The 14468-nt window shown below is 39.1% G+C and overlaps 1 protein-coding gene across 1 annotated transcript in view; it reads right to left on the bottom strand.

Moving 5' to 3' along the window:
• The window catches only part of CNTN5 (contactin 5), a 2082395-nt gene that overhangs the window by 445337 nt on the left and 1622590 nt on the right, over positions 1-14468 (bottom strand). The window contains exons 12-13 of the mRNA XM_069759184.1: positions 6280-6416; positions 929-1058 (exon numbers count right to left, since the gene is read on the bottom strand). Coding sequence (XP_069615285.1) covers positions 929-1058; positions 6280-6416 — 267 coding nt within the window. The remainder of the gene's footprint in view (positions 1-928; positions 1059-6279; positions 6417-14468) is intronic.

The raw sequence follows: 14468 nt of genomic DNA, 5'->3' as shown, positions 1-14468 counted from the left end.
TTTTAATTGAATGTCTTTTGCCTTATTTACTCTCTTTACTTTTATAAAAAAAAGAACAATAACAAGAGTAAAAAATCAATACAAACTACAAATGAGGAGATGTGACATTTACAATAAAGGGAGCCGTGATATATCCGCACTGCCACATTTTCTATATCAGACAAATGAGGGTCAGTGGTCAGGGAACGAGCCATGATGTGCCATGACACTGCAGTTTTGTATATTTACAATTTGTACAATTTAGTTTTAGAAATAAAATAACTCCAAATATTTTATCATTAAAAAAAAACCTCAATCCAACGACTTTTAAGGTTTATTACGATTTTACCAAATATTTGCCATAGAGTTCAAGAACTCTGCTTGGCATCATTGATCAGGATTCAAGAATCTTTACTGTAACTCCCAGGGAATAAAATACCTTCCTGGTCACCACATGGACACACGGGTGCATGGCTCATTACAATTCTAAATAATGAATGATGTACTGAAAGACAGCAAGCAGAGATGTTGAAAGACATTGATTTTTAACCAATGATCAATATATGTAAATATGTGAAACTTTGCACCTTCTCTGCCTGTAAGTGCTCTTTAAAAAAAAAAATCAGTTTTGTAAAAATTGGTAGAACTTAGATATAGTGGAAGGGGAGGAAGGGGATGCAGCTGCAGAATCTCTGTGTGACTCATGCTGTGAAAGGGGAGGAGAAACAGCAAGAGGGAGACATCTGATTGGTTTAGAGCATACAGAGCTTTGATAACGTATTGGGAGGAGTCTAGCCGACTAGCAAGTATGAAGAACGGAAATGGAATTTTAAAAGGAGCATCTGGGGGAAGAAAACATAAAAAAATATACAGGATAAATGTACATCATTACAACTAATACACATCTGAGAGGCTTATGCAACATTTTGCAATTTAGGTAAGAACTTACCTAAAACTTTTAGCTCTGCACTTCCATAGATAATTCCATAGATGTTTTCTGCCAGACATTGGTACATTCCCGCGTCCGATTGATTGATGTTGTGAATCGTCAGCATTCCGTTCACCATATCAACTCTGTTCTGTAATACAATTCATACATGAGCACGTGTGTGGCTAAAATTCATTAGCACTGTCCATAGAATGCCATTCATGTAGAAAAAAACACTTTTTCTTTACATTATTTTATTATATGAAGTAGTTATTATTTTATGTATGTGATATATAAAGAGATTCAGCTCTGAATACATTGGTGGAAGACAGAGCTTTTTCTTCTACCAGTCGGCGTGCGTGTCTGAGACAGCAGACGCAATGGTGCCATTACAATGTGTCTGCTGTGCTGAGAATCAGTGGGCTGGAGACTGGAGCAGAGCAATGGTGGAACAGGAGCAAGATGAACATTTGTTTTTTTCCCATATGTGTTTGAGATGTTTGCATGTATACAGGAGGCTACGTGGGGGCTCATGTTGTACATACAGGGGTCTATGTGGGGCACATACTGTATATAAGGGCTTTGTGAGTGCTCCTACTCTATATAGAGATAAGCTATGTAGGGCCTCATAATGTATATAGGGACTATGTGTGGGCTCATACTGTATATAGAGAGGCTATGTGGGGTCTCACACTGTATATAGAGAGGCTATGTATTGGCTCATATTGTATATAGGAGGCTTTGTGGCCATGCGTACATGTGACCAGGCTTTGGTGGCTGATTAATTTAGAAACTAGCTGTACACAATGTAAGATAAAAGCTCTCACAGTAGGAGAATGACAGCAAATAGAGAAAGCAATACCATATTAGGAATTCGCATATTTTCATGCTGAGTTGAAGGAACTCTATGCAGAATTCCCCACCTAAAGTCTGCCTACTTCTTTTAACATCCTTGATAAGTGCATGGCCGAAGACCGGAGAATTTATACGGAGTGCCGAGTCCACAACATTCCCAGTTCAAATAATTTTTCACAAAAGACTCCCACCAGACAGTAACTGCTGCAATTTTTGATAGAACTGATCACAGAAAATTAACCCGTAGATTCTGTGGTTAACAGAGACTATATTATATAAGTAGTTAGTCAGTTAGGAAAGTCACATAGGTGGAAAAATTATACCCTTTGATTTTTATGTACATTCCTGACTATGAAGGTATCCAAAAATTATGTTGACCACATACTTAATCTTTAATTTTTTTAAAAGTAGAATGCAATTGTGAATTTTACATTTCAATTCTATAACTAGAAGTTTCATACTCGTAGGAAAGAATTCACCATATGTATTTATTATGACCAAAGATTCCCCAAATCAAAAATGTACAAATATAATATAAATTATAAAATAAAAAGATAAAAGTTGGAAAGCCTAATTCATGGCAACACAACAATACAGCGAAATGTCTTTTGTTCTTCTTTGATTATAAATATCAATAGACTTCTGTTCAATCCTTGGACAATCAAACTGTAAATTTCCTTTCACTTGACATGTGCTTGACGTTTACAAGAATTTTTCTGATTGCTCTTCCTTTTAAATAGGCGATACTTTGCTGGGCCTGGAGATGAATCAGAAAGCTTCAATGAAGCCCCCGGAGTAAAGTTTCATCAGTCAGTGAAATACCGTGGAGAGATGGGCCCCGCAGATTACTTGTACTAGTCGTTCTTTCTCATTGTATATGTTCTATGCAACTCATAAATATAACTGACGTGGAGCAGCGAGAGTACAGATCAGCAGCACCAATGTGTCCGAGCATACAGGAGGCAATCTGGGGTGTGTTATACATGGGAAGATCATACAAATTCTGCAAGAAAAGCAAAACGTCTATCTAGCTACAGTGGGGAAAATAAGTATTTGATCCACTTCAAATTTTGCAAGTTTTCCCACCTACAAAGAATGGAAAGGTATGTAATTTTTATCTTAGGTACACTTCAACTTTGAGAGACAGAATTTAAAAAAAAAATCAAGAAAATCCCATTGTATGATTCTTAGATAATTAATTTGCATTTTATTACATGATAAGTATTTGATCACCGATCAACCAGCAATTATTCTGGCGGTCACAAACCAGTTAGTTTTTCTTAAAAAAGCCCTCCTATTCTACACTCATTACCTGTATTAATTGCACCTGTTTATACTCATTACTTGTATAAAAGACACCTGTGTACACACAATCAATCACACTCCAACCTCTCCACCTTCGCCAAGACCAAAGAGCTGTCTAAGGACACCAGGGACAAAATTGTAGACCTGCACAAGGATGAGGTGGGCTACAGGACAATAGGCAAACTGGTTAGTGAGAAGGCAACAAGTGTTTGCACAATTATTAGAAAATGGAGCAAATACAAGATAACTGTCAATTTTCCTAAGTCTGGGGCTCCATGCAAGATCTCGCCTCATGAGGTAAGGAAGATTTTGAGAAAGGTCAGGAATCAGCCCAGAACTAAATGGGAGAATATTGTCAATGACTGGAAAAGAGATAGGACCACAGTCTCAAGCATTATCAATAGTAACACACTACGCCGTCATGGATTAAAATCCTGCTTGTCATACAACGTCCCCCTGCTCACGCTAGCACATGTCCAAGCCCATTTGAAGTTTGCTAATGACCATATGGATGATCCAGGGGAGCCGGGGAAGAAGGTGATGTGGTCACATGATACCAAAATAGAACTTTTGAAATCATCTCCACTCGCCATGTTTGGGGGAAGACAAAGGATAAGTACAACCCAAAGAACACCACCCCAACCATGAAGCATGGTGGGGGAAAAATCCTACTTTAGGGTGCTGTAAAGGGGGTAGGGCAACTGCATTGTATTGAAAGAAGGATGGATGGGGTTATGTATCTTGAAATTTTGGCCAACAACCTCCTTCAGTATGAGCATTGAAGATGGTTGTGTGGCTAAGTCTTCCAGCATGACAATGACCCAAAACACACAGCCAAGGCAAATAAGGAGCGACTCCATAAGAAGTATTTCCAGGTCCTGGAGTGGCCTAGCTAGACTTCAGACCTGAACCCAACAGAAAATCTTTGAAGGGAGCTGAAACTCAATGTTGCCCAGTGACAGCCCCCAAACCTGAAAGATCTGGAGAAGATCTGTATGGATGAGAGGGCCAAAATCCCTGCTGCAGTGTGTGCAAACTTGGTCAAGATCTACAGGAAACATCTGACCTCTGTAATTGCAAACAAAGGTTTCTGTATCAAACATTAAGTTCTGTTTTTTCTACTGTATGAAATACTTATTTTATGCAATAAAATGGACATTAGCTATGTAAAAATCTTACAATGGGATTTTCTGGTTTTAATTTTAGATTCTGTCTCTCACAGTTGATGTGTACCTACGATAAAAATTACAGCCCTCTCCATTCTATGTAGGTGGGAAAACTTGTAAAATCGGCAGTGTATCAAATATCTATCTATCTATCTATCTATCTATCTATCTACCTCTAAATTTGAAAATTTGCAAAAAGGAAAATGTGCCGATGCAAAAGTTTGGGCATACTACATGGCTAGTATCTAGTAACACCCCCTTTTTAAAGTATTACAGCTTGTAAATGCTTTTTGTAGCCCGCCTCTTAGCCTCTTTCAGTTCTTGTTTGAGGGATTGTTATCCATTCTTCCTCAGAAAATTCTTCCATTTCTGTGAGATTCCTGGGTCGTATTGCATGAACTGCTATTTTTTGATTTTGCCACAGATTTTCAATAATGTTCAGATCAGGAGACTGTGAGGTAAATTGTAAAACCCTTTGAAAAACCCATTGTAAAACCTTAAGTTTGTGCCTTTTGAGGTCGTCTATTGCGGATTTTTACATGTGTTTAGGATCATTATACATTTGTAGCAGCCATGCTCTTTTCAAATTCAGCTTTTTTACAATATACTTCTTTTTGCAGTAATATGAAGGTCTGTAGAATTTCCTTTAGATAAGTTATATGTGGAATGTGGAGAACATAGAATAACACCTCTCTTGAGACCCCTGTTGTTTTAAAAGTATGAAAATGTAGTATTTTATTTGTTTTATCCTACTGGAGGCTGCAGTCCCTGTTAGTCAGTGGTTATAGGGTTAACTGTAGGTTCGGACCATAGTTGGGGAGGAGAAATAGGGACCTGTGTGTTAGTTCCGGGTTTTGCAGTTAGTTGTTAGTGAGCGAAAGACAAGAAAGGACACCCTCAGAAGAAGGTTATCATCATGGTGGCATGCATGGCAGCCAAAACAAATAAAGAGAGCAAGTCTTAGCAAGAATTCTACAGTGGCGGCAATTCCTCATAGCAGGCAAGTCTGGAGCACTTGTAATGCTACTGGAAAAGCTAAAAGAAGCATTGGTGTTAGGAGACCTGGAAACCAGCCGTGATGGAAGACAGGAACAGCCAGGCTAGGTCATATCGGTAAGGTGGAAGCTAGTGAGAGTTTCCTTACACTGCTTCACAAGAGTGCAGTGGCCACAGCAAAACACATTGATCCGTGGGCTTCAGGGTGCTGTTTGGGTTCAGTGGTCACAGCGAAACACATTGACCCATGTGGACCTTTACCAGTAAGATGGAGTTACCCAATTTGTCCTGTTGTTTAACTGTAATGTTCACAAGTATTGTGCCACCATCCATGACCACCAAGAATGTGCCTCTGTGTTGTGCAACAACAAGTTTATTTCCTGCTAACTTTTGTATATAAGTCTTATTGTCAGTAAAAAGGACTCTATTTTTACAAGCTTGTCTGGCTTCTTCATCGTAGGTTTAAAGAGGTTCAGCGCCATACAAGTTGAGTCAGAGCTAAACCTGAAAGTGTCCACAGTAGTAATTCAACCACACACAACCAGTCAGGACTTGCGTTTTCATGTAGCCTGCTGGGGCGTAGAAGACGAGTACTTCGCCCAAGACAACCACCCTGCGCCACGTTACTCATGCTTCTGTGGATGATCCTGTGTGTACATCACTGTCACTATTGCAAGATGCCATGCTAGACAGAGTCACATACAAGACCGCCGCCCCCCACAGCGATCCTCTTGATTGACCGATTGGAGATGATTGACAATTCATTCCTTATTCTGCTCCGATAAAATGAAAGTTGAGCACTGATTAGTGGCTTATTTCCAATAATATGCAGACAAATGTGAATTCACTGAACATTAAATATGTGTAATTATTGGGGGCCATTTACTGATTTTTCAATGCCAGGTGCAGATACAGGTGTAAAGCTATAGTTTGCTCTTTGGAGCTGTTTCCGTGAAGTTCCAACAAAAACTAATATTTGCAAAATTGATATTTTTGTCTACTGTGACAAGAGAGGATCAACAATATATCATTAATTAAAGGACACTGTACCTGGGGGAGCAGGGGGAGGCCGTTCTTCAGCCAGCGATATATGGGCCTAGGCTTTCCAGATGCCTTACAATCCCAGCGGAGCTGTTCTCCACTGTCTAACTGGGTGTCATTAATCTTCTCCATCCATTGTGGCTGAGCTGAAGCAGAAAAAAAAGAGAAATAAGTAAAAAAAAACAAAATGAGTTTTAGTTTCCATATGAGTTATTGAATAGGAATACATAAACCGGTGACAACCAAGAAAAATAACATGGCGCAAAAAATGACATTGTCGGAAATGTTTCACAAGGACACCAGGAAGGTAGTATAATAAGAGGGATATTTTTATGTATAGTAGTTTTATCACTGGTCTATTAATGGTGAACCTAGTGTAGATAGAAAGATAGATAGATAGATAGATAGATAGATAGATAGATAGATAGATAGATAGATAGATAGATAGATAGATAGATAGATAGATAGATAGAGTGTTTTGGGAAAGTATTCGGCTCCCTGGAACTTTTCAACCTTTTCCCACATATCATGCTTCAAACATAAAGATACCTAATGTAAATTTTTGGTGAACAATCAACAAGTGGAACACATTTGTGAAGTTGAACAAAATTTATTGGTTATTTTAAATTTTTGTGGAAATTCAAAAACTGAAAAGTGGAATATGCAATATTATTCGGAAACCTTTAACTTAACACTTTGTTGCGCCACCTTTTGCTGCGACTACAGCTGTAAGTCGCTTGAGGTATGTCTCTATCAGTTTTGTACATCGAGAGACTGAAATTCTTGCCCATTCTTCCTTGGCAAACAGCTCAAGCTCAGTGAGGTTTGATGGAGATCGTTTGTGAACAGCAGTTTTCAGATCTTTCCACAGATTCTCGATTGGATTGAGGTCTGGACTCTGACATGGCCATTCTAACACCTGGATACGTTTATTTGTGAACCATTCCATTGTATATTTTGCTTTATGTTTGGGATCATTGTCTCGTTGGAAGACAATTTTCCGTCCTAGTCTCAGATCTTTTGCAGAGTCCACCATATTTTCTTCAAGAATGGTCCTGTATTTGGCTACATCCATCTTCTCATCAATTTTAACCATCTTCCTTGTCCCTGCTGAAGAAAAGCAGGCCCAAACCATGATGCTGCCATCACCATGTTTGACAGTGGGGATGGTGGGTTCAGGGTGATGAGCTGTGTTGCCTTTACCCCAAATATATCATTTGGCATTGTTGCCAAAAAGTTCGATTTTGGTTTCATCTGACCAGAGCACCTTCTTCCACATGTTTGGTGTGTCTCCCAGGTGGCTTGTTGCAAACTTTAAACAACACTTTTTATGGATATCTTTGAGAAATGGCTTTCTTCATGCCACTCTTCCATAAAGGCCAGATTTGTGCAGTGTACGACTGATTGTTGTCCTATGGACAGACTGTCCCACCTCAGCTGTAGATCTCTGCAGTTCATCCAGAGCCTCTTGGCTGCATCTCTGATCAGTGTTCTCCTTGTTTGAGATGAAGGTTTAGAGGGACGGCCGGGTCTTGGTAGATTTGCAGTGGTGTGATACTCCTTCCATTTCAATATGATCACTTGCACAGTGCTCCTTGGGATGTTTAAAGTTTCGGAAATCATTTTGTATCCAAATCCGGCTTTAAACTTCTCCACAACATATCACGGGCCTGCCTGTTGTGTTCCTTGGTCTTCATTATGCTCTCTGTGCTTCAAACAGAACCCTGAGACTATCACAGAGCAGGTGCATTTATACGGAGACTTGATTACACACAGGTGGATTATATTTATCATCATTAGGCATTTAGGACAACATTGGATCATTCAGAGATCCACAATGAACTTCTGGAGTGAGTTTGCTGCACTGAAAGTAAAGGGGCCGAATAATATTACACGCCCCACTTTTCAGTTATTGAATTTCCACAAAAATTTAAAATAACCAATACATTTCTTTCAACTTCACAATTGTGTTCCACTTGTTGTTGATTCTTCACCAAAAATTTACATTTGTTATCTTTATGTTTGAAGTATGATATGTTGAAAAGTTCCAGGGGGCCGAATACTTTCGCAAGGCACTGTAGATAGATCACTAATAATCTACCTGTGTTATAACCGTTTCTCCACTTTTTACTCTGACCTCTACACTCCACTTCCCCAACTGAGTGGGCTTGTGAGTTTTTTGTAACTTTTTATACAGCAGCAATTCCTAAATCTGGCTGGAGGCTCCTTTACATAGCTAACCACAACATCTTTACTCCAAGATTTCTAAGGAGTCAAAAAGGTATAAAATAACAGAAACATGCAATATTATAATTTTTTCCATGTTGTGAGCCAAAATATGCAATCGGTCAAATGTAAGGACACAATTGTTCATGTGGTGATTTTCCCTGTTCCTATTGGAATGTGCGTATTGTACATTCGAACTGAAGGCAGAAAAATAACAAAGGAAATGGAGTAAAGAACAAGTGTGAAACAAACCAGAATATGTGTTAAATTTTAGATTTCTCGCAGCACCCCTCTTTTACTCTGGTGATGATGCTTTACACGATCTTGGCACTGAGTCTTTCACACAACTACATCAGGTTGTCACCTGGAATGGCTTCCAAAGAGTTCACAGAGGTGCTGAACAGTTGTTGGCTGCTTTGCTTTCACTCTAGTCCTACTCATCCCAAGTCATCTCAATTGGCTTAAGATTGGATGACTGTAGACTGTGTCATCTGATGCTCCATCCCTCTCCTTCTTCACATAGCCCTTACATAGCCTGAAAGTATGGCATGTCATTGCAGAATGCTGAAGCAACCATGCTGAGTAGGGGTGTCTTGAATTTGAAATAATTTATCAACAGTATCACCAGCAAAGAACCCACACACAATAATACCTCCCACTCAATGCATAGAAATGGGCACCACGCATTTAGAAAATATGTTCTCACCTCTTCTTTGCATCTTACAAACAACTGGCGATTGGTATAAAAAATCTTTAATTTTGACTCATCAGATCATGGTACAGATTTCCTCTGTTCTCTTATCCAGTCATCCAGTCCTTGTCTTGTTTTGTCCAAACAAGCCTTTTCTTGTTTGTGGTCCTCTGTAGTGCTTTTTTTTTTGCAGCAATTTGAATATAAAGGCTGCTCCTGACAGTCTCTCCTAGATAGTTGATTTTGAGATGTGCCTGCTTGAAATCTGTGCATGATTTATAAAGTATGTTATCTGAGGTGTTGTGAATTTGTGGTTTCTGGGGCTGGTAGATCTGATGAACTTATCCTCTGCAGCAGAGGTAATTCTTCGTTTTCCTTTCCTAAGATGATCCTCATGAGAACCAGTTTTGCTATTGATGGTTTTAGTGACTGAACTTGAGGATACCTTCAAGGTTCACATGAGGATACCTTTAAGGTTCTAGCAATTTTCTAGATTAACTGACCTTCATGACTTAAATAAATGATGGACTGATGTTTCCATTTACTTATTTCTTTCCACATTCTGGCTTAGAACAGTAGGTCTCAGAACTGTATGGAACTGTCCACCACACTGCCTATACAAAACACACCTGATGGTAGCAAACACTTTATGAAAGCTGGTGATTCAACAAATGAACACTTTTTGATGCTTACTTGTTAATTGTATGTCATTCCAAGTGATGAACTGATTGATACTGATTGGGAGAATGTAAATGGTGTGTAAAGCAGTAAAAGAGGGGTATTTTGAGAAGTCAAAAGGTTTAACAAATATTCTGGTTTGTGTCACATGTGTTTCTTTATTTCTTGTTTCCATTTTTGTCCCTTTGTGGCTTTGCTACCTTCAGTCTGACTCCACAATGTTCACATTTCAGGAAAACCACTGGATGAACAGGTGTGTCCTAACTTTTGACTGGTACAGCATATGGTGAGGTCTTGTAAGATGTGTGTCAGCCCACCAGGACGATATAATTGAGGATACTTGTATGCATGCCTGAATAATCCCTGTACTTGCTGTAAATATATTTGTTTCTTTATAGTTAATTTTGTTAACTGGCCGCAAGATGTCGCTGTAGTTAAGCGACTGTTTTATGTCTATAAGATGTTTTAGGAGGGTTTTATAAAATGAAACACAGGAAATGGAAGCGTGGCCATCTTGTGCAGGTCTACAGGAATGAGGGGTGAGTGAGGCTGTGCTGGAGAGGGATCTGACTACATCCTCTCGTTACAGCACCCCTTTAGAAGAAGCGGCAAATTGGAGCTGAGCTGGTCCGGGATCTGAACCTGTCCTGATGCAAGGGAATTCCTGCCATACAAGCTGTTAAGAAACGGTAGGGACTGGGACCTGGAGAGAGGTGCTACGCCGAGTGAAAGGGTCATACCACAAGCATCCTCGGTATTGCTCACTGGCTGGAGGAACTCCGCATCTGCCTGCATGTGCTGATTATTTTGTACAGAGCAGACCCGGCAAAAGGACACTAAAGCCCACTGCGACACCGGAGTAAATAAACGTGCACGCATCACAATATATTTTTGGCGCCAAGAGATACAAGGCCTATAGTTAATTAGTTAGTTAGGTATATTGACTTTATGAACCTCTCTCTCCTCTCTTGCAGTTCAGTGACTGAGTATTCTATGCTACTCATTGGTGCTGACACAGCACGAAGCGAACCACAGACAAGACTTGTGTTTCCCATTTGTCTGCTCGAAGATGAGTCTCTGTGGAACAAAATAAATCAGAGCAGTGGTCAGCTTCAACAGACTTTGTCCACGGCACCTTTGCTGATATGTGTGTAAATATGGTTAATTTTGGAATATTCTTAATTTAGTCAAGGACATACTTTTCCTCTAGCTTTCTTGAGATTACACCGGAATGGGAGGGGAATATTTGATTGGGAAATAGGAATAGACGTTTATATTCTTAGGATCGTGAATTGCTGTGCTGAACTGCAGGTGAGCCCGTGCTTTGCACTGACTTAATTAAACCAGCTCCTCTCAGGATGTAATAAGGTAATGGCAGCCAGTTCAGACCGGCATGCCAACAGGTAAATTTACATAGAGAATATAACAGAAATACAGTAGATCTCTTGGGTGCCGAGCTGTTCACCACAGAGGATATAGCCTTCTGGCAAAATATTTGTTTGAGTTGTTCTCTTTGTGTGGGTTATCAAAACCGAGTGGGAATAATTTCATCCCTAAGTAAAATAGTTACAGAAAGTGGACTGTGTGAAATTGGTTCTTTTCCCGTCCGTGACTCCTCTGTATCTGGAACAACACCCTCGGTGCATGATTTACAGTCCCTTGGACATTGGAGCTCGAAAGTGGTTGGGTGTATTCGTAGCAGACCTCAGAGTGTGAAACACGTCTTTTCAGGGCCATTGGACGTGCTGCAAGTATTGGTAATTTCCAGCAAATTAATTTTCTGCAAATAAAACTCTTGTGCAAAAATTTGTCAAAGCTTGCTAATACAACTTTCAAAAGATTCACTCATCTCTAATGTGGAAATATCTACTAGGTAGATAGATAGACAGATAGGCAGATAGGCACAGTATTTCTAGTGCTTATCTGTCAATCTAACTAATTTTATTTTTAAGGGTACCATTTTGCTTACCAAAAGCTACATTATCTATCTATCTATCTATCTATCTATCTATCTATCTATCTATCTATCTATCTATCTATCTATCATCAATGTAATGGATAGATGAGTACAAGTATAAGGACGAGATCTAATCACAAAGACATGAAATTCATTGCAAAGTCTTTCACACCGGTAGAGACATTTGTGGAAAGATTCTGGGATTTATTATTGACGAGACCATGGCAGGATGTCCTTCACTCACCTACGTGACCCCCTGGTTATTTGCAGTCCATCACCTGCTCCAGATGCGCTGCCATGCATTTATCATACTGAGCTATAAAGGAGTCACTTTCTAAATCCCCGGCCAAGCTTGGCTTTTGTTTTATGTTCTGAGTCTTACAAGATCTACAAGGAGTTTTATTCCGCAGAGTGTTGTACTTCATTTAAAGGTCTTGTGAAAAAGAAAGAAGGAGGCTGAGGTTTCAATATATCGTTCGGTATTTAAATATATGGTTAGTTAAGAAAATCCCACTAATAAGTGTCGCCACGATGTAGCAAAATTGTTCTTTAAGGAGGTATCATCTCGCAGCTACACATGTGAGTCTGCTGTACTGATATGGGCGAGACAGCCACGAGGAGGAAAAACAATCAAAAGGGAAATTAAGAAGACAAGAGGGATGGGATGAGCAAAGGTTACAAGGTGCAATGAGGTCCAGAATGTATGGGACAAACGTGCCTAACTATGAAATGACAAAATTCTGCCTTCTGGCAGTCACCACTAGGGGGAGCTGCGTACAGACATATATGCTTGTACAAGACTCAATGGAAACAACATAACTCTAAATGCAGTGAGCCCCCTCTGGTGGTGACTGCAAGTAATCAGTATTTTACAAGTCAGCTTAAAGGGAATCTGTCACCAGGTTGTTGCTCCCACATCTGAGAGCAGGATGATGTTGGGGCTGAGATGCTGATGCCAGCAATGTATCACTTAATGGGCTGCTTGCTGCATTTTTGATAAAATCACTGTTTTCTCTGCTCCAGATCTAGCAGTTCTCTGAATGCTGAGAATCTTTTTGCACAACTCTACCCTAGAAACATTCAGGAACTTTCATGGGAAAGCGGAACCCTATTGAGGCAGCTCTGTACGTACTAAGAGCCACCAGCACCAATGTGACCATTCACTACTGCCATCCCATCCCCACTACACTGTGGCCACTCTCATTAGAGCATATGTTAATTAAAAGGGTTAACTTAAAAAACTCAGTTTCAATTATTCTGCTAAAAGGTAACAAAGGGGTAAGCAAGGTCCCCTATTCAGGACACTTATCTATTACCTGTAGCTAAAAGGACTGCAGAATTATCTTTCACTCTGGAGGACCTAAGCTTTGTAATACTTAATTTGTCCTCTGGAGGTGCTGCAGAGAAACTAAACACTTGCTTCTAAGCTTCTCGCAAGATGACAGATGATCAGTTTATCATCAAGACACCTTTTTATGGGATAATCCAAGGCGAAAAATCCTTTTTGAGCCTTTCTGTTATGAGGATTACGTTCAATAATTTGGAATCTTTAGAACATATTTGTTTTTTACATTTTACTAGGTTCTAATGTGGTGGAAAGTATGAACTTTTCTACGTACTTATAGTAATTAGAAACAGCTGTAAAAATGTAATTGCACTTATTATTCACTCGGATGTGAGCAGAACATGAGATATAGCACAGCTAATAAAATATTGTTTTTGAGGCTTTTCTGTGATGGATGTCATAACAGCGCAGCATTGTTTTATCTCCTCCCAGGCAGTCTCTATGCGATAATGCGGCTACACGTGTTGAAGGCCATGTCTTTTGTGTCACGTTTTCTACAAGTGAATAAGAAATCTCAAGTGCAGAGGAGATCAAGGCTTTGTACAAGGTGCGAGAACATCGCATAACAACACCAATGTTTTTCCAGAAAAAAAAATACAACACAATTACACAGAATTTGGATTCACAATGTATTTAACCCCTTAAAAACGTGACCTATCTCAGCTCCGATAGCGACGAGTGAATTGGACAGTTTTTGCGTTGACCAGATTCACTTGAGTTTCGCCAAGAAATTCAACTTGCATCTAATTTATTTGATACGACCCCAGATCATAATAAACATATGTAACAAAAATTATACTAACCCCGTACTATCTCCCAGCCATTTTTCTAGATTTGTGTAAACAGATTTTGATTTTAAAAATCCATTTTTCTTTTTTTGTGAATCTCAAGGCAAATTTGATTTACCTTAAAGTCATTCACTAATCTCTAATCCCTGAATTCCAAGACCCTTAACTTTTTTTTTCCTTTGAAGAACCTATATGGGAACTTCTTTTTGTGAAAGATAAGCTTTTATTTTTGAATTCTACCAATTTTAGGTGGCTATATGAACATTTTTCTTTGAAAAAAATGGAAAAACTTGTGGCCACCACTTTCTTACAGCTATTACTTTATGTTGACTATTTTGTTTTTTTTAGATTTTTCAATAATACCAACTTTAGGTAACTATAACTCATTGATTTTTATAAGGAATTGAGGGGGAAAAAAACAGCAATTCTTACTTTTCTATTTTTAATGCTATTTATCATACGGTATAAATATAATTTCAACCAGTTCACTATCTTTACGCCACTCCCAGAAAA

The sequence above is a fragment of the Ranitomeya imitator genome, chromosome 3, assembly GCF_032444005.1.
Source record: "Ranitomeya imitator isolate aRanImi1 chromosome 3, aRanImi1.pri, whole genome shotgun sequence".
Taxonomy (NCBI): domain Eukaryota; kingdom Metazoa; phylum Chordata; class Amphibia; order Anura; family Dendrobatidae; genus Ranitomeya; species Ranitomeya imitator.
This window is presented reverse-complemented; position numbering and strand designations above follow the sequence as displayed.